This window comes from Dermacentor silvarum, chromosome 1 (assembly GCF_013339745.2).
Source record: "Dermacentor silvarum isolate Dsil-2018 chromosome 1, BIME_Dsil_1.4, whole genome shotgun sequence".
NCBI lineage: Eukaryota > Metazoa > Arthropoda > Arachnida > Ixodida > Ixodidae > Dermacentor > Dermacentor silvarum.
In genome coordinates, this window is record NC_051154.1 from 285,726,646 (window position 1) to 285,752,237 (window position 25,592).

Here is a 25,592-nt window from a genome sequence, read left to right on the forward strand (position 1 = left end):
GAAAGCTTTGAACAGGGTGCCCAAGATGTCTCGCTGCGTGGTGAAACTTTCCACGATGATGCTCTCGTTCAGCGACGGCGACACGTCGGACGTCGTCTGCTCGTACAACTCTTTCCAGTAGGCCCGGTACTCCTCGTACGAGATGGCCTGCGGCATCACCAGAGATATGAACTGCTGCGGGCTACCGAAGACTTACATGGGACAGTATATACGCTCTTAGCATGGTAACGTTTAGGTTAACCTAGAAGGGGAAGTAGCATATAAAATATTGGTTGAGTTTTCATTTCGGAATTTTTGTCAATTGCCACTGCGCCTAGAGTTTACAATGGAAGCAATATATTTATATTTATACAAATATACCAGTATAAGTAAATGTGCCAGTCTTATAAATGCCAGCACAATTACTCAGCATTCCGGTGTAATAACTACACTGTCACGCTCTCGAAGTTTTATGACAGTCGTTTAATAATTGGCCTTTGTCAAAAGACCACTTCGTTGTTGACCAGGCTTGTCGTGTGGCTGTATTATGGAGCCTCTTTAAAAACCTTAGCTCGAAAGAACCAGTGATTGAGAGGGACAGTGGTTTAAGTCACAGTCACTTAAGTTTTCATGTAGCATGAAGAGTGCCATGGAAACCCTTAAACAGGCACCCGGCAAAAAGACTCGCGAAGGGGTATTTAAACTTTTGACAAAAACTGCAATAAGTTGCAGCGCTGTACACGCGCACAGAAAGACACAATGACCATGCGTGTACCAAAATACTAATGTCTTCTGGTGCCCTCACGTATGTCATAGCAAGTTCAGACATATTTTGACTGCGTATGGTCTCATTAACGAAGCACTCGTCGCATCCATTCTGGTTTGACGCAAAGGCACTTCTCAAGCGGAAGGTGGCACCGGACTTTTCTAGACTCTGTAGAAAGGGGCGTCATCGAATTCCCAGAATAAAATACTCATTACTGCATGTGTCGTTGATAGCCAAGGTATACGCAGGCTACTAACCGGCCGGCATCTAAGATAGACATCAGATAACATCATTCAATGTCCCAATCTGCGGCCGTGCGCAAGGCGTACTGATAGGATCTCGGCTGGACGATGCGACCTTTACCACAGGAGGAAGAAGACGACGACTAAAACGGGCATAGATGACCAAAAACCGAGAACAAATATGGCAAGATTACGTAAAAAATGTCCAGTTGTCTGGTCGAAGGCAGGTGATATATTTTACCGGTAGGTTATCGGTTAAAGTTCTAGTCTCCCTCACGTCAGTGGTGGATATACACATAAATGCGCCCTTCTTTGTATATATATATATATATATATATATATATATATATATATATATCGTATGAAGTGAGGTTATGCCGGGATCCGGTAGTTGAACAGGAACTTGGAGGATGAGGACGCACGTACTAAAAAAAAACGATAAAGTATCGTATTTTTCGTACGTGCGTCCTCATCCTCCAAGTTCCTATATATATATATATATATATATATATATATACATATATGAAGCAAGTATTTCTTTGGATCCGGTGTTTAACAAATTAAAAGTGCAGGCGCACGTAGCAAAGCAAAAACATGTTTGCTTTTCTACGTGCACCTGCAATTTTAATTTTATATATATATATATATATATATATATATATATATATAATTGTGAGCGCTATTTGGGCATGTCAGTCGTCATTGTACATACGACTCATCATCATCTTTAGGCTTGTGTGATGCTTCGTCTCTGTCTCGGACAGCTGCTCGGAAATAAAGGCATCGCATCGGTCGACGTCTCACAAGTGGTGGAGTGTGCTTTGATTCCCACGTCCTCTTACTATCCCGATTCCCCTGGAGCTCCGGTCCGGTCGTCGTTTGCTCTCGCCTAACACGGTGATGGCATAAACCAACCCATCCACCAGTGCTACTACCACCTCTGTTCAGCCAGCTGGCCTACCTGGACCGTGAACACCAAACAACGAGACCCTCCCGTCTTTGCCGGACTCCGCGGCGACGACGTGGAAGATTGGCTCGAGCACTACAACAGAGCAAGCGACGTCAACCATTAGGATGACATACACAAACTGCGGTATTTCTCTTTTTACCTCACCGAAGTTGCGAAGACGTGGTTCTTTAACCACGAAAGTGACTTTTCGGACTAGCCATCATTCACCCAGCAATTTCGCCAGATATTCGGCATGCCCTCTGGACGCCTCGAAGTCGAGAAACAGAAGCTGGCAACGCGCATACAAGAACAGGGCGAGTCCTATACATCCTACATTCAGGACGTCCTCAGCTCTCTGCCGCCGCGTACAGAGTGACATGGCGGAAGCTGACCGCGTTCGCGACATACTGAAGGGCATCAACACAGTCGCCTTCAATGTTATCATCATTCAGAGCCCAAACAGCGTTGGTGCTATTATCACAGCATGCCAACGTCTTGACACACTCCAGTCCATTCGCCTGCCACGCGCCTCTTGCGACACTCATCTCAACGGTGATGCTGAGTTGCGAGCGCTGATACGTACTCTCATTAGGGAAGAATTTCACGGACATCTTTCTGGGCCTGCGACGCTTGCAACCGTTCGCCTCGCTCCTTCTGGACAGCGTAACATCAAAGACGAACTGGCGTCGATGACAAACGCCGAAATTGACAAGTCTACTGGACCATTTCGTCCGCCAAGTTATGCCGAAATTGCCTCCCGGCCTCCCTCAACCGTTCAGTCTCCACCTGCAGAAGCTTACCGCATCCCCCTAGCTTCGCTGGCAGCGAATATTCCTGCACAGCTGTACTACTCTCCGTGGCGGTCGTCGCGCCCTGTTTGTTTCTACTACGGTATTCCCGGCCACATTTCTCACTACTGTCGTCGGCGTCAGCAAAATGAAAGGCGGGGCTACTGCTTCCTTTGAGCGAGACAGCGCACCTAGGTTTGATTACTACGTTCCCGGGCGTCACCCAGGTGAAAGGCGAGGCTACGCCACCTTTGAGTGAGACAGGGCACCTGGGTTAGATTACCTACGTTCCCGGACCGTATACAACCTCTTCTGGTCGCTCTCCTTCCCCTTCCCAGGACCTGGCTCGAGCTTCCTGCTCGCCCGGGCGTCGCTCTCCTTCACCTTACCGCCGTTCCTCATCGCCCTTGCGTGCTGCTTCCCATGTTGTGGACACCCGTTCGGAAAACTAGAGACTGCAGTTTTTGGACGAGAAACTGCATCAATCGCTCCTGCTCGCCCCGCCAATTTACTCTCGGTTTGTGTGGAATGTGTTTCTGTCGATGCCCTTGTAGATACTGGAGCCGCTATTTCTGTTACACATCGTGAACTGTGCTTCCGTCTGCGAAAAGTGCAAACGTAGTATGTTGGTCCGGTTCTATGTGGTGCCAATGACGTTCCCATCTATCCTACCGGACAGTACACAGCTCGCGTTCTGATAGACGGTATTCGTCATCATGTACAACTTGCAGTGCTTTCGACGTGCGCTCATCCAGTGATATTAAGATGGGTCTTCCTGTCCACTGCTTCTTCACTAATTTCGTGCGGCGACCGAAGCATTCACATCAGCGACACCGAGATTTATGCCGTTTTCGATTTCCCGTGTCCCAACCTCATTGCAGCAGCGAATTTTATTATCCCACCAGACGAATAACGTATTCTTACCGCCGAGTCAAGAGACATTGTCGACGGAGACGCATTGGTTGTACCTTCTCAGCGTTGCATTTCTCGAGGACTGACCATAGCTTCTGCTTAGTCCGGTTCTCGAGTGGCTATGCCAGACTCACAGCCTTTAACGCGACTCCTGAGCCACTACTACTGCCGGAAGGGTCTACTGTCACCAAGCTCGCCGACGCTGCGCCGCTATGTGTCGTCAGTGTCTCGCCTGCCACGTCTTCCACGCATTGTACGCCCGCAGAAGGCCACCTTGAGTGCAGATCTCAATCCGGCCCACACCAATGCACTTCTCACCATTTTAATGAAGCATGAAGCTTGTTTGGATGTTTCTTCGCGAGGTCTGAGTCAGACCACTGTAGCTACTCATCAAATTGAAAAAGACGGCTCTCGGATCATTCGCCATCGCCCGTACCGTGTGTCACCTTCGGATCGAAAAGTTGTAGAAGAGCAAGTGAACGACATGCTGGCACGCAACATTATAAGGCCTTCAGCAAGCCCTTGGTCTGCTTCTGCTGTGCTTGTTAAAAAAATATGGTTCTGTGCGCTTTTGTATCGATTATAGGGCGCTAAACAAAATTACCCGTAAGGATGTTTATCCAATGTCTCGTATCGACGATGCCCTGGATTCCTTACAAGGTGCCGAGTATTTTTCGAGCCTCGACTTGCGCTCCGGATATTGGAAGATTCCAATGCATGAGCCGGATAAAGAAAAGACTGCGTTTGCTACACATGATGGCCTTTTTGAGTTGAACGTAATGCCTTTTGGACTGTGCAATGCACCTGCTAGGTTGGAACGTATGATAGATACAGTACTCCATGGCTTAAAATGGAAGACCTGCCTTTGTTACTTGGACTACATTGTCATCTTCTCGTCAAGTTTCTCTCAGCACATACAACGTCTAGACCAAATTCTCGCGTGTCTAACAAAGGCTGGTATCCAACGGAATGCTAAAAAGTGTCGCTTTGCAAGCCGAAGCATTAAAGTATTGGGCCACGTCGCCAGTAAGCATGGCATCCAGCCCGATCCCGATAAAATTGCTGCAGTGCTGCAATTTCCGCCACCAACCTTATTTTAAGAACTTCGCAGCTTTCTAGGACTAGCGTCCTACTTCCACCGCTTTGTCCGCGACTTCGCCCCTATAGCCGCTCCTCTACACAAACTTCTGATTTCGAGCGCGTCCTTTATGGGGCCGGACGACTGTGAAGCCGCCTTCCAGACCCTCAAACGATTTCTCACGTCAGGGCCTGTGCTCCGTCATTTCGATGCAACCGCCCCTATTATTCTACACACTGATGCCAGCGGTCATGGAATTGGCGCTCTCCTGCTGCAGCGGAATCAGAAGTCTGAAGAGCAAGTCGTGGCTTATTCAAGTCGTGCTCTTTCTCCTGCTGAGCACAACTACACAATCACAGAACAGGAATGCCTCGCCATCGTGTGGTCAATACAAAAATTTCAACCCTATCTCTACGGCCGTCATTTCATAATTGTGACCGGTCACCATGCTCTCTGTTGGTTGTCGTCCCTGAAAAACTTGTCTGGGCGCCTCGGTCGTTGGGTACTGCGCTTGCAGGAAGATGACTTCGCTGTCGCGTATAGGTCCGGCAAACAACATCAAGATGCCGACGCTTTGTCGCGCTGCCCGCTGCCTCCAAACGCCCATGCTTCACATTCGTTCTGCACGTCACCATCTAGCCACACATCTCAGCACATGCACGCCCAGTAGCCCGGGACAGTCGGTTCCCTCAGTTGACTTTCTTCCGTCTACTGACCTCGTCTCACTCCAACGTACTGATCCATAGTGTTGTACACTGATCGACTCACTTACTGGCTTGGCACGACCCCCCAACAGTCGCTTAAGACGACAACTTTTACGTTTTAAGCTTCAACATGGAGCGGTATTTCGATTAATGAACCATTCTTCCGGTAACCGATGGGTACCATGCAGTCAAACCTCGCTCACTTTGACTTCAAGTATTAGAAGCATTTCACGACGACGCGACGGCTGGCCACTTGGGCTTTCATAAGACCTACGACCGCATCAAAACGCGTTGCTTCTGGCCGGGCCTTTCCACCTCTGTCGCCAAATACGTTGGCTCCTCCGCGTCATGCCAACAGAGAAAACGCTCGACATCCCTTCCAGCCAGTCTTCTGCAGCCTCTACCATGCCCGTCCACCCCCTTCTAAATTGTGGGCATAGACTTGTACGGACCCCTCCTACTCACGCCCGCTGGTCACCGCTGGATCGTTACCTCACTTGGATCATCTAAAGCGCTACGCTGAGGCAGCTGCTCTTCGCTCTGGAGACAACTGCCTCCAAAGTCACCGCGAGTTTTTTGTGCATGGTATCATTTTGGGTCACGGCGCACCTCGTGTCCTCCTGAGTGACCGTGGCAAGACGTTCCTATCGCATATGCTTCGTGAAGTCTTCCAGGCCTCTGACACCACTCATAAGACCACATCAGTGTACCATCCGCAAACAAATGGTCTTACAGAGCGTTTTCATCGAACTTTGTCCGACATGATGTCTATCTATGTTCGACCCGATCACACCAACTGGGACACCATTCTACCTTTCGTGACGTTTGCTTACAATACTGCCGTCCAACGCACAACCAATTACAGTCCCTTCTTCCTTGCGTACGGTAGTGCGCCGTCTTTCGTCTTCGACACAGCACTAATTTCAGCACCTGCTACTCTATGCGCGTCTCTTGCTGAAGAATTTGCTGCTCGCATCGACCGCCGCCGTGAAATTGCCCGCGCCAACACCACTACCATTCAGGATAAAAAGAAAATTAGCTATGATGCGACGAGTCGCGTTGCTTCGTTCCGCCCAAGTGACGAAGTTCTTTTGTGGACACCTGTTCGTGCACCGGGGCTCTGTGAAAAATGTCTTCACAGATATCTCGGCCCCTACAGCGTTTTGCAAAGAACTTCGGCCGTTAACTACCGCGTTACTCCTATCAGCTCAGCTAATGACCGCCTCCGCCGCACTACAGAAATTGTTCACGTTTCTCGCCTCGCCTGAAACCCTACATTCGCCGTACCTGCCCTTTCTACCTTGCGGTCTTGCTGACCGCTTACCTGAAGGGGGGGGGGGGGGGGGAGTTAGTGTGAGCGCTATTTGGGCATATCATCGTCATCATTTGTACATACGACTCATCATCATCTTTTGGCTCGTGTGGTGCTTCGTCTCTGTCTCAGGTGGCTGCTCAGAAATAAAGGCATCGCATCGGTCGACGTCTCACAATATATATATATATATATATATATATATAAGCACCGTCCATCTTGAATTGTATGGTTATTGGACGGAGAAGACACCATGGCTTGACTGTCTTGCATAATACTTGAAAGGATGTGCACTTTCTCGACCGTACCCGATCGTAGATGGAGCCCCAGATCGCCAACCGAGGGTTGGGGCTGAACAGTAGGCTGCGCCGGGAGCGGTGTGAATTGTTGGGCAGCAGACGGACGGCGAACCAGAGCGGCGCCTGCCATTTCAGCGCCATGGCAACAAGCACGCCCACCACGCTAGTCAGCACAGGCTTGTCCGGCCACCGCAGGTTCTGGTTCAGCATGAAGCTCCGCAGCCCCTGCCCAGGGAAAACAAAGCATTACTTTGGACATACATTTTATTCAACCCAGCAGCATGCACCGCTCACTGATCGGGCGCGCTCGAACGAACCAGCTTTTCACTCCTATCTGCACGAGTTCTCGACGCGCTTCCCCACCTAAATTAGGGGACTCGGAGCGATCAACTCATTACGTCGCCCATCTTGACTGAGTTATAATGAGCGTGTGATATCAAACAGTTCCAAATGCATTATGTACAGCTGTGGTAATGACGCCTTTGTTTTCTTCTTTTATCTTCAATAAGACAAAATAAGAGAAACATAGCGCCGCCGCCCTCACCTTAACGATGCCTACAACTGTGTACGCTCCGATACGTCCGCCGACTTAACCAAAACGCCTGAAGACGATAAATAGTAGAGCACAGCTTATATGGTTCGCGTTCCACATATTTGCACCTCAGAGAGCATGGTTACCTTCCACTTAAAGCGACGAACGCCGCATTCAACCTGTGGAATGCTGAGCTGTCAATGTCATCCTCTTCGAACATCCATGCGGCTATCACTGCGTGCGTCCCGCTGCTTTGAAGCCAAGGTGGTCAATTAGGCTAGTCAATTCGTTTTCATTCCCAAAGACAAGTATCAGCGCTAACAACACGGGACAAAAAAGAATACAGACTGTGACAGACACCTGTTTTTACAAATTAATCACGCGGATTTGACTGCTGCAGCTGTAGTCGTCCCCCCATAGCACACCTGGGAGCCTATTCTGTAAGCGCCCACCTAAGCCCATTTCGGCAGCTGCTGAAGTGCCGATTGGCTGGGCTGGGGAGCGAGCGAGAACGAGGATGGTGCCACTAGCCAGTCTTCTCGTCGTATCATCCGCCCCCCCTCCCCCCCCCCTCCGGCTATTGTGAAGGGCGATTAGGAAGCGGGAGCAGTCGTTGGGAGTTATGCGGTGGGAAGCAGGTAGGATTTGCACTCGCATTAAATGTTGGGACCGTAACAATGGTGTTTCTGTTTACATTCCATACAGTTTCCGATTTCATCCCTCATTTCATCATCGATTTCATCTCATACAGTTTCCGATTTCATTCAATTGAGCTACGCTAAATACACACGTACAATACAGACCTGAATATGATCCGAGGTGATATTTTGGGACAGCAACAGCAAAAAAAAAGAAAAGATTTATTTTGCCTATAACACGTGTGCGAAAAACTTTAAGAGAAAGCGAACTACAATGTGAGCGAAAGACGTCAGACAAGCGAGTAGATGACACCAGCGCTAAAGACAACAGATTTTATTTGATGGTGATGCAGCAACTTAGTAGCCGCACCAAATCAGGACAGCGCCACCTCAACTTCAGGGAACTCGCCATCCTTCGGCCACCGGAAGCTTCTCAGGTTGCTGTGCGGTTTGGGGCATCTTTTTGCTTTCGCCAAACATGAATGCTGCCCTGTCACCTTGCGGCACAGTTGCGGATACTTCCGGAAACCAGGATAACTTCTTTTAAAAACAGCTGAATAGCGCTTCTGCCATCCTGACCTTGAGCGATCATGCTGATTCTGACAAAGTGGGCATCTCAAAGTCCACATTGTCCAAATGATACGATAACGATAGCGTCTCTTCTCGCCAGGAAGCCTATAATGATAGTGGATATAAGCAAACCGGAGCTGCCAATTTGCGCTGAAAATTGTTTGGTTCCGAATATAATACGAGGCACAAATTTTGACATCCTAAAATATGGAAAGAGAACTCGCAATATTAGCACAATATTATCGACTTCTACAGTACAAACAAGAGAGCCGTTCAATGCTTCCGGATTTGAAGTGCGTAACGACCACAAGAGCAGCGCCATACACTGCACACACAGGGGTGAAAAAGAAGCGATAACCATAGTCTTCACACGAGTGCACTTGTCGCCTTTTTTTTTGTCTTGGTGAAAATGCTTCTTGAACAGGTTCCACACAGGCTTGGTTTTGGGATCATACCCATAACACCAGATTTCGTCAACCATAATCTTCTAAAGCAGGTCTAGGTCACACTGCATGTGGTTTTTTAAATCCTGGCACAAAATTCGATAATTTCGCTTTGTTACTTCTTTTCCGTCGTCTAGGAGCAGGCAGGGAGCAAACACCACCGCATGTGCCTAATTCCACGCTCAACATCCGCACACAAGAGCTCAAGTGACAGCAGCTTCTGAAGAAAACTTATCAATTGGGCAGCAATTATTCTCGCTGGTTCTTTCTCGCATGTCCCCCTTGAAGGCAGGACTCGAACCTGCGCGGGTACAACCCAATAGATTTCAAGTCTATCGTCTTAACCACTCGGCCACGACTGCTTTTTTTTATTACCGGTAAGCAGCCGTACATAGGAATACCAACATAACTAACATATGCACACACAGATGGACTTCACATCCGTTAAGTATAAATAATAAGCACAAGCGGCCTGTCATACTGTAACAGGCTTTGTTCACAATTCCTTAAGATTGGCCAGGGGTTCCATCCTGGCCATCCAAGGTGGGGGACACTCTTGTGTTGCAACCACATCAAGTAAACGTCTCATTTGTTGCCGGAAATACACACGGGCTGGTCTTCTATCGGGATCGCAATAGAAGCCTGCCATGCGGGAGCGCCATATACAGTAGAGGCCAGTTAGCATAATCTGATCAAAAGGTGTTTCGTCATCGTCATCTATCGGCAAAAATCTGATGCCATGTGGGTCAAGAGGAAGTTCTTTCTTATTGTACGCTGTAAAACATCCCAGAAGTATACTCCCTCCCAGCAGTGTAAGAAAACACGGTCTATGGTCTCAGGTTGTTTGCAAATGATACATTGTGAGCCCCATGGCATGTAAAAGCCTCTTTCTTCTAGGAACGTTGCAACTGAAAGTGTACCTGCGTGTAGTTTGAAAAAGAAACTTTTCATACCTGGCGGTACCTGCATTCTTTTGACGCGTTTAAAGACATTCTGGCCTGGGCCTCGACTGTATATGGCTCTGTACAGAGGTGGGGGAAAAAGGCTGTCCTTCAAATCATTGCGCAGTTTTTTCCTTGAGACCGTAAACAAATATTTTTTCGAATACCGTACAGCAAGGAAACGAACACTGAATACAATTTCCCTGTAGAAACCAAACACTGCCGCCGGCACACCTTGGGAGCATACAATCAACTCTGGCAATAAGTGCGCGAGTCTAGCTCTACAGACTGTTTGCAAAAATGGGTCATCGTTGTTCCAAAAGAAAATAAAACGCCCAACTAATTACCTAACAAACAGGTGGGCCAGCCCCAATCCTGCATCTTCACCCGTCTGAACAAATTGTTGCGACAACATCTCTCCCATCCAGATCCCCACACAAACACAGCAAAAACTCTGTGGAACTTCTGCACATTGGCCCTGTTACAGAAAATGAATTGCATGACATACCATAGCTTAGCGACGAAAAACAAGTTGCATTCAGTAGCCCTGGCAAATACTGAAAGGTATTTGGCTTTCCACACCTCAGCCTTCTCCTTGGCACTTTTAAGCTGGCCCTGCCAGTATTCGTCACTCTGTTTGTAAGCTTCGAGTGGTGCGCCTAAGTACCTTACTGGCGTTGTTGACCACTTGACATTCGCAAATATAACGAGAGCCTCAGGCCATTCTCCATGCCAAATACCGAGGCACTTGCTCCAGTTTACTCTACTACCAGTGATTTCACCGAAGTTTTTTACAACATTAATCGTCTGTAAAACGCTCTCCTTGTCTTTGCAACACGCAGCTACGTCGACAGCATAGGCCAGGAGTTTGACTTCTGACGCTTGCATCGTAAACCCATGAATACATTTGTTCTCAATGACTGCCAAACACAAACTCTCTAAATGAATACAGAACAGAAGTGGGCTGGCTGGGCAACCTTGACGCACGGAACGTTGAATGCTGATGGGGGCCCCCAATGACTTGTTAATTATAATCTTAGTAGTGCCGTTCCGGTACGCCATGGCTACCCCGTCAGTAATTATGGACCCGACATTTATATGCTTAAGAATGGCAAATAAAATACTATGAGCAACACAGTCAAAAGATTTCTCCAAATCAAGTTGGAGAATCGCAACTCGCGCCCTTAAGGCGTCACAACATTCTAGAATCGACCTCTTTATGTGTACGTTCGTGTTAATGCTTCGTCCTTTGATTCCGCATGTTTGGTGCCGACCTACTATGGTTTCCATTACTGTTTGTAACCTGTCTGCGATTATCTTCATGAATATTTTGTAATCACTGTTGGTAAGTGATATTGGTGTGTACGATGTACATGTTTCAGTTTCGCAGGCTGGTCAGTCTTGGGAATAAGTACGGTGTGCGCTTGCCCGAAAGAATACAGCAATGCGTTTACTTCATACGCTTCGTTAAACACGTCAGCGAGTAGAGGCGATAGATCTGATTTAAACTGTTTATAAAAAGTGGCACACAGGCCGTCCGGACCGGGTGATTTTCCGGCTTTTAAGTTTTCAACTGCTTTTTCAACTACATGAGCTGAAATCGGCGCCCCAAGTCCGCTCTTCGTCTCGTCGCTTACTTGCGGCATACGCCCCAAAAACGCAGCTCTAAAAGCGTCTACGTCAACAGTTCTTGATGCAAAAAGTTGTTGGAAGTGCTGGAAAAATGCTTGTGCTATCTCCTCAGCGTCGGTTATTTCGTTACTATCTACTTCAATAGTATCTATGTGATTTCGCCGCGCATGCGTTTTCTCCAGACCAAGCGCGCGTTTAGTTGGCGCTGTCATCTGCTGTCAGTGCCTCTGCCCTCACGCGTATAATCGCTCCTCGATATCGCTCTTCATCGCATAACTCCAATTTCGCTTTGATGCTGCGTAAATCGTCTTTGTATGTGCCTGGCTGGCTGCATTCTAAGGCCGTTAATTTTTCCAACACTGCCCTTAGTTCTTTCTCTTTAGCTCTTTCTTCGTACTTTAATTTACAGGAACGGTCGATGCCGGTTAATTTAATTCGTTGTTTAAAATTTTTCATCTTTCAGTGATTTGCGCACATTGTTGTTTTCTACTTCCTTCAGATGTTCCTGTGCATTGCTTAGAAAAGACTCGTCCTTTAACAATTTGGAATTCATTTGCCACATTTCCCACGTGAAAGTGTTGCCTTTTCCTTTGCGTCCAACGCATGTCTTGACCAAACAGTGGTCGGTGAAAGAGAGTGGCATGACATCGTAGCTGCAACATAAGGGTATAACATCTAGTGTCACGTATATCCTGTCTAGACGAGCGTGACTATTGCCTTGGAAGTGCGTGTATTGAACCTGGCGTGTTCTGACTAGGCAATCAGCTACGTCGTCCAAGTCACACTCGGCTAATAATTCACTGAGGACATGACAGCTGTTATCACTTTTTCGCTTCCCTGTTCTATCTCGATCGCTGAGTACACAGTTAAAATCTCCCATAATAATTACTTTTCTATGCATGCATATATGCGCCTCTAACGAGGAAAAAAACTTCTTGCGTTCATCGCATATATTGGGCGCATATATACATATCACCCGCCACGAATCATCACCAAGAGCAAAGTCACAGTACACTAGTCTGCCTGAAGGGCATGAAAAATAATTTTCGATCAATAGCCCAGGCAGCTTCTTAATAAATAAAATAACACCTGCGACGCTCCTTTGGCATGGCTCAATACCGCGTAATACAAAGGCGTAAACCTTAGCACCATGCCCCGGGTCTCCTCCTCCCCTTCGACTTTTGTCTCCTGCACGGCTAGAACATCACGGTCTTGGTCCACCATCATCCGGTACACTTGGCTTTGTTTACGTTTGGCGGCCAGACCTCTCACGTTTAGCGTGCCCTAGCTAAGCGTCGGGTTGGATGCCATTGCTACTACGGGAAAGAGAGGAAGGCCCGGAGCATCGTGCTCACCGCAACGTCTAGCCAGCAGCTAGACGCCCCCGGGACCGTCCGGTGGTCTGGCATGGTCCGTAGTCGGTGGTGGCTTGTCGCCCTCCTTCCTGTCCCGAGGGATGTTTGGACAGGGCTTGAAGCTGCTCCTTCTTATCATAGTTGACTTTGCAGGCGGCCCGTCGGCGTGATTCTTAGCAGTTGCTTTGCCGTCGGTGGCGTCGGGCGGCCTTTTGAAGGGAGTCTTGCCACTCACATCCATAGCGTCGCTGTCTGGGGCCGGGTCACCACCTTCTGCCACGTACGCGGTATCATCGGATACCAGGCGGTTTTCACTGCTTTTATCCAGTTCTTCATGAGGACCTGAAGCCTCGTCTTTCTTTTGGGGAGTCGCAAGTACGCCTTCCATACCTCCCTCTGTTTTTGTTGTCGCCTCCGCATTGTTGGCGCCCTCCTGGTCACCCGCCCCTTTGGCGGCGTCCTCGGCTTCAGCAGCATCCATCCTCATCTCTGCGGTGACTTCGCTTGCTGGCGGCCCCATGGCTGTAGCGTACGTGCGTACACACTGATCTTCAGTGTGGCCAAAATTACGGCATCGCGAGCACCACGGCACCTTGCACTCGCGACGAACATGCCCAACACCCTTGCATCGTAGGCACTGCATCGGCCGTCCAGGCACCACGACAAGGGCCAGTTCACCTGCAACTCAGATTTGGTGCGGAAGGTCGTCTACTTTCATTCCGCTCTTCAGTTTCAGGAGAACGGTTTGAGACGTTGAATCCTCATCTCCGACGCCTTTGAGGCGCCATCGTTCTCACGTCACTTCAATGACCTTGCCAAAGGCTACCAGCGCTGTCTTTACATCTTCGTTTTCCACCCAGTACAGCAACCAATGAAGCCGAAGGCGTACCTGTTGGTCTTGAGGGTCGACGACTACGCAGCGACGCCCTTTCACGTTGAGTTCTTTCAATGCCAGCAGTTTTTTCGCCGCCTCGTCATTCGAGAAGGTGACCGCCCAAACATGATTGATCTTGTAGGCGCCAAGGGCCCCGACTTCCGGTAGCAATCCAGTCGGGACGAGCACGTCTCGGAAATCTTCGACACTGTAGGGCCTTGCTCGCACGTCGCCATGTAAAAACACGGTGTTCTTTACAACACCTCCCTTGGGCTGAGGTGGCAAAATAAACTGATAGCTCGCTTCCTCGTTATCGATAAGCCTGTTACCGCGGCTGGTGGCCGCAAAAGCTGCTCCTTCGGAGCCCATGATTCACACGTCCGCACAGCTCGGCTGCCGGAAGCAGAGTCTCTCGGCCATGACTGTAAGTACGAAAGGCGCTTTCCCTCCGCTGCTCAGATTCCTGATTATGGCGAAACAAAAGAAAAACAATGCACGTAGTCGACAGGTTTCGAACCTGCGCGGGTACAACCCAATAGATTTCAAGTCTATCGCCTTAACCACTCCGCCACGACTGCAAGTACGAAAGGCGCTTTCCCTCCGCGGCTTAGATTCGTGATTATGGCGAAACAAAAACAATGCACGCAGTCGGCAGGATTCGAACCTGCGTGGGTACAACCCAATAGATTTCAAGTCTATCGCCTTAACCACTCGGCCACGACTGCTTCTTTTTCTTTATTGCCTGGTTTGGACAAATACAAAAGCAAGAACAATCGCTACACAGATGCTAAAAATGCTGACAGACCGTCTGCCAGCACAATGGGCTAAAAACATTTTATAGCAACAAGTTTGTCAAGGAAGGAATACCAATCAGGTTTCGCGGTTTGCACTTGATACAGGTCTCTGACATATTGAATGCTTTCAATGAAGTATTCCCGCGCTGGTCTCGTATTTACATCCGCGTTCAGCACGTCGATCCGCGTCTTGTACACACTATGGAAACGGCATGCGTTTCACTCTCTTTAAGACATCATTTCCTGGTCCGAGTTCATACACAGAGCGGTACAATGGTACAGGCAACATTGTGTCGACAAGATCTTTGTACAACCGTTTTCTTGTGACATCATGTAGATAGTCCAATGAAAAGCGTACTATCAATATATTAAATGCTGCAACAACTTCACGCATGTAGCCCTAAAGTATAACTTGTCCCCCTGCGTACGATGAAACGATAAAACCGGGCATGTGACTTTGTAGCCGAATTTGCAACATTTCTCGAAGAAAAGAATCGCTCTGATCTCGTAGATACATGAATTTTGCCACGATTTGCCGCAAGAACAAATGCGCAAGCCCAAGCCCTCCACTTCCTACTGAACGGAACAAGTTCGTGCGACTTGTTCTTTCCCATACCGAGCCCCAAACAAAAACAGCCAGCACTCGGTGCAGCTTTTGAACAGAAAGACGTGACATTGACAAAGCTTGAAGCACATACCACACTTTCGCAACAAGGAAGACGTTACAGACAGTTTCACGTGTAAATATAGAAAAATTGTGCCAACCCCATTTTGTTGTCTTAGCACGTAGTTTTTCCGTTTCATCCGTCCAGTATTCCTCATTTTCTCGGTAATGGTGGAGCGGCACGCCGAGATACTGGCCAGGGGTTACCGTCCACTGCACCTTTTCGTACACAGATGGTGTGGTTTCCCAGCTTCCGTGCCAAAAGCCTAAACTTTTGCTCCAGTTAACACTACTACCGGTGTACTCACAAAAGGAAGTTACGTCATGAAGTGCTTCCGCAACGCTTCGCTTGTCTTCGCAAAACAGAGCAATATCATCGGCGTACGCAAGCACTTTAACTTCCGCATGCATCAATCGAAAACCATGCACATTTTCATTGTTGATAATCTTCTGTCAAAAACTTTCTAAATAAATGGAAAATAATAGGCTACTTGCCGGGCATCCTTGTTTGATGTCAGAACTTACAATAATGCTTTCAGTGAGGTGTTTATTGATGACTACCCTGGTAGAAGAACTCGTATAAGCCATTTTGATGCCTTCAAAAATAACAGAGCCAAGGTTCACATATTCAATAATACGAAAAAGAACATCATATGTGACACGATCAAACGCTTTTTCTAAATCTGTTTGCAGCATTGCTACTTTCCTGTCAAAAACATCGCAGCACTCTAGGACACTTCTAGCAACATAAATGTTTGTCGTTATAGTTCGACCTCTTATGCCACAAGTTTGATGTGGTCCCACAAAACCTTTAATAGCACTTTGCAGTCGCTTTGCCAATATTTTCATTAAAATTTTATAATCGACGTTTGCTAAGGTAATTGGTCTGTATGATGCGACTGACAACTGTTTCGTTGGGTCGTTCGTCTTTGGAATTAATACAACATACGACCGACAAAAAAGATACAGGCAAATGTTTTTCCTTGTATGCTTCGGCAAAAACGGGGTACAAAATTATTGCAACTTGACTCTTGAAAGCTTTGTAGAATGTCGCACTTAATCCACTAGGTCCAGGTGACTTACCAAGACTCATCTCATCTATTGCGTGTTCTATTTCTCCTACAGAGATCGGTGTTTCTAATGTTGCTTTTCTGTCATCGTCTACTTTAGCCATGAGGGGTAAAAAGTGATTTTTAAATCATTTTCCAACTCGTTTAGTGCATCCTATCAGCTCGCGGAAATGCTCAACGAATGCTCGTTCAATTTCCGTCTTGTCGCTGGTCACAAAGTTTTGATACCTTATCGACTTAATTTCATTTTGCATAGCATATCTTTTCTCGTCGGCCAGCGCGCGCTTGGTAGGCATTTCGCCGCAACAGAGTCTTTCAGTGCGTGCCCTTATTATAGCACCTCGATACTTCTCGGCGTCTAAGCGCTCTAACTTTCCTTTCACATCTTTAATATCTTTGCTGCGGAAACCAGGCTGTACGCACACTTGACACAATAAAAAGTCTGCCTTTGCAGTTCTTTTTCTTTCTTCGTTTCATCATGCCGCTTCTCTGTTGCTTTTTCTATTGCAATGATTTTTATCTTTTCCTTGAAACGCTCCCAAAGATGAATGATGCTATCAGATGTATTTTCAAGGACTTCATCTAAATTCCTTTTTGCCGCTTCAACGAACAGTTTATCATCTAGAAGTTTGTCGCTGAACTTCCACAATTCCCAGTTAAAATTTTCCTTCACTTTGTTCCTATTGTAAACGTGACCAAGCTGTGATCACTGAATGAGACGTGTTTCACAGCGTAGTCACGGCACAGTGGAACTAGCTTGGCTGTTACGTAGGCTCTGTCCAGCCTGGCGTGACTGCTACGTTGGTAATGCGTATACGTCGTGACATTGGACAAAACGTTACCGATATCTTCTAATTCGTGTTCACTAACTGCATAGTTTAAAACCATAGCACTGTAATCACGTAAAGGCTGCTGTCTCGCCCTATCTTCAGGAGCACATACGCAATTAAAATCCCCAAGGAAAATAATTATTTTGTCACAGGAAAGATACGTAGCAAGACTTTCAAAAAATATTTTCTGGTCTTTCTCTATATTGGGAGCATAAACACAAATAACTCGCCAGCTCGCGTTACAAAATAAATAATCGCAGACGATGAGCCTCCCCGTGTCATCAACATGCACGCTTTGTTCTTGTATGCCTACAGACTTCCTCAAAAGAAGTAGGCATCCACCGGACCTACCCATGGCGTGGGAAACGCATACATTGTAACGAGGGCGGAAAACGGAAACCATGCGGTCCGTATGCTCTTCTGTCTCAACTTTGGTCTCCTGTATAGCGGCAATATCAACATCGCTTTCAAGAAGCAGGCGACTCAGCTGACATTGCCGCCTTCTGGATGCGAATCCTCTCACGTTAAGTGTTGCAACAGGTATAGGGTTCTGTAGTTTGTTAGCCATTTTTTACTTTTTGTTAAAAGGAGCCGATGAACATCATGACACGAAAACTACGAGCGAGTCAAGTGTACATAACAAGAGCGACCCATCATTTACAATTATCGTTAGAGGATCTACTCGCATGCTGACGCTCTCTACCGTCCATGGAATTCAACCACGCACTTCCATTCTCCGTTGCCACAATGTCACCATGACCACGCACGTGAAACACTGCACTTCTAGGGCGGCTTGGCCGCCGAGCGCGGGTCGTCCAGTATGGACGGCCGCGGCTTGAAAGAGGGTCTGCGGGTCCCCGATGATTTGGAAGGTGGCTCTTCACCACAGACTTTACCGTCTATGGTTTTTTCACCGTCGTTGGTCTGGTCTCGCGGTCGCTTTCCTGCCTGGGTGCTAGTGGCGCTATCAGCATCTGCTATGCTCTCCTCTGGCACGAACCCAGGTGTCGCATCATCGTTGGGCGTATGGTGTACGTCCCCCGAAGTGGTTGCCTTGTCGCTTGTTTCTTCTTGCGCCGCTACCTGGGAGGCGGAGACGACTTTCGCTTCTGCGTCCTGTTTACTGACCACAGAAGACCCTGGCGCTGCCACCAGTAGGTCACCTTCGGCTTTAGTGGCGTCTTCTGCGTCCGCCTCGTCCATTAGATGCTCAGCTGGATGTTCGCAGGCATCAATACTGGTGACGTTGGCATATGTCGGCGTGCACTCCTTCTCGTCATGACCGAACTTGCGGCAGACATTGCACCGAGGAACTCGACATTCTCGCCGAATATGGCCCTTGCCACGGCAGCGAAGGCACAGTGGCGGTCTCCCGGCCATAACGACTAGCGCCTGCTCACATTCTACACTCACTTGATGAGGCAATTCGTCTCGCTTGACTCCCGCTTTCAGCCTGAGGGTTACAAGCCGCGTTGTCGAACCTTTATCAGTCACGCCATGCACCCGCTAATGCTCCCTGCTGACGTCCGTTACTTGTCCGTAAGGTGCAAAAGCACGCCTGACCTCTTCGTCCGGTACGTTATGAAGAAGCCAGTGGACTTTCATTCGCACGTCTTGGTTGGCGGGGTCAATCACGACGCACCTGCAGTCTTTGACCTTCAGCTCACCCACGTCGATTACTTTTTTGACAGCCTTCTCGTTCTTGAAAGTAACAGCCCACACGTGGCTCATCCGATACGCCCCAAGGCAACAACCTCAGGGAGCAACATCAGACTGGCCAACGCATCGCGGAAATCTTCCACTCGGTAGGGGCGGGCCCGAATGTCGGCGTGCAGAAACACGGTGTTTGGACAAATTTTCCTGTTGGCAAGGTTGGCAGAATCATCTCGTAGTCCTTTTCCTGTTGTTCCGTTGCAAAAAGCCTGTTTCCGCGGCGAGTCATTGCCGCAAGAGCCGCTCCGTTGGAGCCCATGAAAAACACGACCGTTCACTTCAGTGACCGGAAGTGGAAAATCTCGGCCACGACTGCAAGAATAAAAGGAGCTTTCTCTCCGCTGCTCAGATTCCTCATTATGGCGAAACAAAAGAAAAACAATGCACGCAGTCGGCAGGATTCGAACCTGCGCGGGTACAACCCAATAGATTTCAAGTCTATCGCCTTAACCACTCGGCCACGACTGCAAGAACAAAAGGATCTTTCTCTCCGCTGCACAGATTACTGATTATGGCGAAACAAAAGAAAAACAATGCACGCAGTCGGCAGGATTCGAACCTGCGCGGGTACAACCCAATAGATTTCAAGTCTATCGCCTTAACCACTCGGCCACGACTGCAAGAGCAAAAGGATCTTTCTCTCCGCTGCTCAGATTCCTGATTATGGCGAAACAAAAGAAAAACAATGCACGCAGTTGGCAGGATTCGAACCTCCGCGGGTACAACCCAATAGATTTCAAGTCTATCGCCTTAACCACTCGGCCACGACTGCAAGAACAAAAGGATCTTTCTCTCCGCTGCTCAGATTCCTGATCATGGCGAAACAAAAGAAAAACAATGCACGCAGTCGGCAGGATTCGAACCTGCGCGGGTACAACCCAATAGATTTCAAGTCTATCGCCTTAACCACTCGGCCACGACTGCAATTTTTTTCTTTATTGCCTGCTTTGACACTAGCAAAAAACTACAAATGCATATATACAGTGCACCGACATCAAATCAGGCGGGATTGTCTTATTAAAATTTCTTGAGGCACACCAGCTCATCAAGAATGCTAACCCAGTCTGCGGGTTCACTCTGTGCACGATACACTTCTCGTATAAAAGAAACACTTTCAATGAAGTTCTCTCGCGTAGAGCGTACATTGGCGTCAGCATGACGAACAGCCATTCTCGTCTTCCACAAACTGTGGAGGCCCAGGACCATGAACATATCAAAAGGTATTCCTTGATCACTTTCAACTGGCAGGAATCGAATTCCATACGGGGTTATGGGGAGTTCTTTTTTGAGAGTGCGCTGCAAGACATCCCAATGAAATACGGCGTCCCGACAATCAATGAAGGCATGTTCAATTGTTTCGGGCTTTCTACACAGCAAGCAGTTTGTTGTCCACGGTACGAATATTCCTTTCTGTTCAAGCCATATTTTAACGGGGAGGGTGTTTGTGTGTAGCTGGAAAAAAAAAGATTTCGCAGCAGGTCTTACAAGCATCCTTTTGACTCGTTTCAGCACATCTTTTCCTGGGCCTCCACAGTGAACCATCCTATACAGTGGGGTAGGTAGCATGCTGTCAACCAAATCGACGTACAGTTTTTTCTTTCTCACTGAGCACAAATACTCCAACGAAAACCGTGCACAGAGTATTCGAAAAGACGCAACTACTTCACGATAATAACCAGTCGCTCTTCTACTGATAACACTGGATGTAGTTAAAACAAATTCCGGCAGTTCTGTTGCCATTCGCGCCTGAATGACAGTGCGGAGAAAAGCATTTCTTTCATCGCGCAGGAAAAAGAACCGCGATACAATCTGTCTAATGAACAAGTGTGAGAGCCCAAGGCCTCCACTGCGAACACTGCGAAAAAGGTTTGTACGGCTGGTTCGCTCCCAAGTGGAGTTCCATATAAAGGTGCAAAAACTCGGTGAACTTTTTGAACATTGACGCGAGACATGAACATTACTTGCAGTATATACCAGACTTTGGCAATAAAAAAAAACATTGCAAGCTGAGGCACGAGCAAACACTGATAATCCCCGGCCTTGCCATCCCTTTATCTTTTCTTTCATCAATTCTGTTTGTCCGCTCCATAACTGCGTCGAGTCTTGATAGTGCTCAAGGGGCACACCTAGATAGGGTGCAGGCACAGTAGTCCATTGCATTCCGGCGAAATCAGTGGGCATCGCGTCCCACTTTCCATGCCATATGCCACCACTTTTTTCGAAGTTTATCTGGGCACCCGTGTTCTCACAGAAAGATCTTGCCAGGCGGACAGCCTCGATAACGCTTTCCTTGTCTTCACAAAAGACGGCGACGTCATCTGCATAGGCTAGCATTTTAACTTCAGCGGCCTGCAGCCTAAAACCACGTATGTTTACATCATGGATGACTGCCATACAAAAAGGTTCGAGGTATACGGCAAAAAGCAATGGAGACAAAGGACAGCCTTGTCGTACAGACGAGCGGACTGGCACCTTCGAACTAAGGCATTTATTAATTACAATCTGCGTTGAACACTCTTCATAAGCCATTTTAACGCCCTCTAAAATGATGTTCCCAACATTGCAGTGCTTCAATATAGAGAAAAGCACCTCATGTGACACCCGGTCGAAGGCTTTCGCAAGGTCGAGTTGCAACATCGCCACTCGACCCCCAATGTCATCACAACATTCTAGCACATTCCTTGCAATGTGGGTGTTGGTGAAAATTGTGCGGCCTTTAATGCCACACCTCTGGTGTGGCCCTACAAGCTCCTTAATGACGCTTTGGAATCGTCCAGCCAGTACTTTCATAAATATTTTGTAGTCTGTGTTGGTTAGACTTATCGGTCTGTATGAACCTACTAAAAGAAGCTTTTCCCGGTCATCGGTTTTTGGAATCAAAACTACGTGTGACATGCGGAATGAGGGTGGCACTTTTTTAACTTCATACGCTTCTGAGAGTAGTCTGTGCAAAATACAGGAAAACTCTTGAGTGAATGATTTGTAAAACTTGGCGCCTAGGCCGTCTGGCCCTGGCGACTTTCCTGACGGCAACTCATCTATCGCCCTTTCAATCTCGGGTACACTTATTGGCATTTCAAGGCTTTCTCTAACGCCGTCTTCCAACCTTGGCATTTGGCTCATGAATTCGCTGTCGAAGCCTAGTCCAGAGCGTGCCCCATTGCCGAACAATTCCCGATAATGCTCAACGAAGGCTCTCTCGATTAAAACAGCTTCTGACGTCACCTAGTTTTGAAAACGTATCTGTTCAATCTCATTTCTTGACGCATGCCGTTTTTCGTCGCTCATTGCCCGTTTGTTTGGCATCTCACCCATCCATAACCGTTCGCTCCGAGCACGTATAACTGCAGCTTTGTATCGCTCTGCGTCAATAACTTCCAGCTCATGTCTTACTTTCTTTACATTTTCCGCAACCTGATCATGAACCGTATTTTGTACGCTCAAAAGAAATTCTAGCTGTCTTTGCAGCTCTCTTTGTTTCTGCAGTTCTTCATGCTGGCGGCTGCTTCCTCTTTCGATCGCAATGAACTTAACTTGGACCTTAAATTCTTCCCATGCAGTCATAAAATTGTCATGCTTGTTTGTCATCAAGTCTAATATCTTTTCCTTTACTCTGCGCACAAATGACTCATCATCAAGCAGCTTTTCGTTGAATTTCCACGTGTTCCAGTTGAATCGTGTTCTTTTAACTTTTGCCCCCATCACGAAGCTCACTAAACTATGATCCGTGAACGATAGTGGTGTAACATTATAACTGTTACAAAGGGGGATCAAATCTAGTGAAAAATACACTCTGTCCAGCCTTGATCGGCTGTTTCCTTGAATGTGCGTGTACTGCGGAATCGTACGGTCAGTGAAAATCTGACCCACATCTTCTAAGTTGTGGTCATCAATTAGTGAGCTCAAAAAGAGAGCACTTTTGTCACGAACATGTTCCCCTCTGATTCGATCTTCCGCAGAACACACACAATTAAAATCACCAAGAAATATGTTGTAGCGGTCACACTTTAGATACTGCTCTATATACTCAAAATACAACGATCGGTCATTCACAATGTTCGGCGCATTAACGCATATGAGCCGCCACGACGCTCCAGAAAAAGAAAAATCGACAATGAGCATGCGGCCAGTTTGACATGCAGTTACACGTTCTTCAATAATGCCAGCACTCTTCCGTATAAGCAGCGCGCACCCGCCTGATGTACCATTAGCATGGCATACGCACACATTGTAATGCGCCGTGAAAGGCGTCACCATGTGATCGGTCTGCTCTTGAGTTTCGACCTTAGTTTCTTGTAAAGCGACAACTCGAGTTCCTTCTCCATACACAAGCGACTGAGTTGATACTGTCTCCTTCGCGCTCCGAGGCCACGAACATTTAAAGTGGCCACTCTCAATGCTGTCTCTAATTTCACCGCCATTAGTCTGTATAAGCAAGCCGATCGCAAGGTGCCGCTGGAAAACAAACCATCACAACACTTTGTAAAAAACTTTCCAAAAACAAATGCTCAACGAAAAGCCGCTCTAACCACACGCGTACCTTTACGGTGTACGCGTAGGCTAATTCTGAAGTGGCACCCATCTCTTGACGTCGCTAGTCCGGGAGCCCCAGTAGGCGCCAGGTCCTAGGTAGGCGGTTCTGCCGCCGTCCGTCTGTCCGGCGGGATGTTCGGTTTCGGGCGAATGGACGCCCGACGACTCGCCTGGGTTTTCTGCGGCGGTTCGTCTTGGGTCTCGTTGTCCAAGTCCTCCTCCTGGGTGCTCGTTACGTCCCTTGCTCTCTTCGTAGCCGCACAGTTGGCACTCGGGTCTGCGACGTCCATCATTGCAGTTGCTGGCCCATGCTCTGCTGTACTCGCCCCGGGACTGGCGAGTTCTATGGCCGTTTCTTCTTTGCCTTTTTCGTCACTTGTCTGTACTGCAGTTTTCTGATCAGTAACCACAGTTGCCACCTTCGAGGCTATGGAAGCCAGCTCAGTGGGCCTGGCAATTGTGTCGGTCGGCAGAGATTGCGCGCGGAAAGACTCATCCACGTCAGCTTTATCCATTAATAGATCGGCCACGTCCTCCCGAAGCGCCGGTCCCGTTACGGACGCGTAGGTCTTAACACACTCCGTCTCGTCGTGGCCGTAGCGACGGCAAACTGCACATCTCGGGACGCGACAGTCACGTCGAACATGACCGGTGTTTCGGCATTTCAGGCAAAGTGGTGCTCTGCCTGGTACAACAACTAAGGCCTGCTCACCGGCGACACGAAGTTGATGAGGCAGGTCTTCCACGGTCATACCCGTCTTCAAAACCAACGACACCGAACGCGTTGACGATGCTTTATCTTGCACTCCGTGGACACGCCATTTCTCCCGGAAGACGTCCGTGACCTTCCCGAACGGTGAAAGTGCCGTGCGTATGTCCTCGTCCGTCACGTTGTGCAACATCCAATGCAGCTTCAGCCGCACGGCCTGGTTGGCTGGATCAACCACGATGCACCGATGTTCATTAACTTTTACTTCCTTGGCGCTTGCAAGCCTTTTCACACCTTCATCGCTCTTGACAGTCACTGCCCAAACGTGGCTCATTTGATACGCCCCTAGGGCGATAACATCCGGCAGTAGGCCTAAGCTAGCCAGTGCGTCGCGGAAATGCTCCACCCGATACGGCCTGGCACGCACATCGGCATGTAAAAACAATGTATTTAAAACAATCCGACCTGTAGGCAGTTGAGGCAGCAAAACTTGATAGTCCGGGTCTTCTGAACCAAAATTCCTGTTACCGTGGCCCTGCTGGGCCGCTGAAGCCGCTCCTATGGAGCTCATGTTCGACACGTCCGCTCGCTAGCGCGGCATAAAGCCGAATCCCCGGCCACGACTGCAAGAACAAAAGGATCTTTCTCTCCGCTGCTCAGATTCCTGATTATGGCGAAACAAAAGAAAAACAATGCACGCAGTCCGCAGGATTTGAACCTGCGCGGGTACAACCCAATAGATTTCGTGTCTATCGCCTTAACCACTCGGCCACGACTGCAAGAACGAAAGGCGCTTTCTCTCCGCTGTTCAGATTCCTGATTAAGGCGAAGCAAAACAAAAGAAAAACAATGCACGAAGTCGGCAGGATTCGAACTTGCGCGGATACAACCCAATAGATTTCGAGTCTATCGCCTTAACCACTCCGCCACGACTGCAAGAACGAAAGACGCTTTCTCTCCGCTGCTCAGATTCCTGATTAAGGCGAAGCAAAACAAAAAAAAAACAATGCACGCAGTTGGCAGGATTCGAACCTGCGCGGGTACAACCCAATAGATTTCGAGTCTATCGCCTTAACCACTCGGCCACGACTGCAAGAACGAAAGACGCTTTCTCTCCGCTGTTCATATTCCTGATTAAGGCGAAGCAAAACAAAAGAAAAACAATGCACGCAGTCGGCAGGATTCGAACCTGCGCGGGTACAACCCAATAGATTTCGAGTCTATCGCCTTAACCACTCGGCCACGACTGCATTTTTTTTTCTTTA

The 25,592-nt window shown here is 48.1% G+C and overlaps 1 protein-coding gene and 10 non-coding genes across 11 annotated transcripts; all 11 read right to left on the reverse strand.

Annotated features, from left to right (window-relative positions):
• Window positions 1–9,492: 9,492 nt before the first annotated feature.
• Window positions 9,493–9,569, reverse strand: Trnas-uga (transfer RNA serine (anticodon UGA)). Its single transcript has one exon. It is a non-coding gene; the product is annotated as a tRNA-Ser (tRNA).
• Window positions 9,570–14,510: 4,941 nt separating this feature from the next.
• On the reverse strand, window positions 14,511–14,592 carry Trnas-uga (transfer RNA serine (anticodon UGA)). Its single transcript has one exon. It is a non-coding gene; the product is annotated as a tRNA-Ser (tRNA).
• A 65-nt stretch (window positions 14,593–14,657) lies between these two features.
• Window positions 14,658–14,739, reverse strand: Trnas-uga (transfer RNA serine (anticodon UGA)). Its single transcript has one exon. It is a non-coding gene; the product is annotated as a tRNA-Ser (tRNA).
• A 4,732-nt stretch (window positions 14,740–19,471) lies between these two features.
• Window positions 19,472–19,553, reverse strand: Trnas-uga (transfer RNA serine (anticodon UGA)). The gene has a single exon. It is a non-coding gene; the product is annotated as a tRNA-Ser (tRNA).
• A 70-nt stretch (window positions 19,554–19,623) lies between these two features.
• On the reverse strand, window positions 19,624–19,705 carry Trnas-uga (transfer RNA serine (anticodon UGA)). Its single transcript has one exon. It is a non-coding gene; the product is annotated as a tRNA-Ser (tRNA).
• Window positions 19,706–19,775: 70 nt separating this feature from the next.
• Trnas-uga (transfer RNA serine (anticodon UGA)) lies at window positions 19,776–19,857 on the reverse strand. The gene has a single exon. It is a non-coding gene; the product is annotated as a tRNA-Ser (tRNA).
• A 70-nt stretch (window positions 19,858–19,927) lies between these two features.
• On the reverse strand, window positions 19,928–20,009 carry Trnas-uga (transfer RNA serine (anticodon UGA)). Its single transcript has one exon. It is a non-coding gene; the product is annotated as a tRNA-Ser (tRNA).
• Window positions 20,010–20,102: 93 nt separating this feature from the next.
• Window positions 20,103–22,404, reverse strand: LOC125942838 (uncharacterized). Its single transcript, XM_049661081.1, has 2 exons — window positions 22,397–22,404; window positions 20,103–21,012 (listed from the first exon to the last, which is right to left on the reverse strand). Exons 1-2 carry the CDS (start codon window positions 22,402–22,404, stop codon window positions 20,103–20,105), a joined length of 918 nt encoding a protein of 305 aa, XP_049517038.1.
• Window positions 22,405–25,024: 2,620 nt separating this feature from the next.
• Trnas-cga (transfer RNA serine (anticodon CGA)) lies at window positions 25,025–25,106 on the reverse strand. Its single transcript has one exon. It is a non-coding gene; the product is annotated as a tRNA-Ser (tRNA).
• Window positions 25,107–25,338: 232 nt separating this feature from the next.
• Window positions 25,339–25,420, reverse strand: Trnas-cga (transfer RNA serine (anticodon CGA)). The gene has a single exon. It is a non-coding gene; the product is annotated as a tRNA-Ser (tRNA).
• A 75-nt stretch (window positions 25,421–25,495) lies between these two features.
• Trnas-cga (transfer RNA serine (anticodon CGA)) lies at window positions 25,496–25,577 on the reverse strand. The gene has a single exon. It is a non-coding gene; the product is annotated as a tRNA-Ser (tRNA).
• Between the last annotated feature and the right edge of the window lie 15 nt (window positions 25,578–25,592).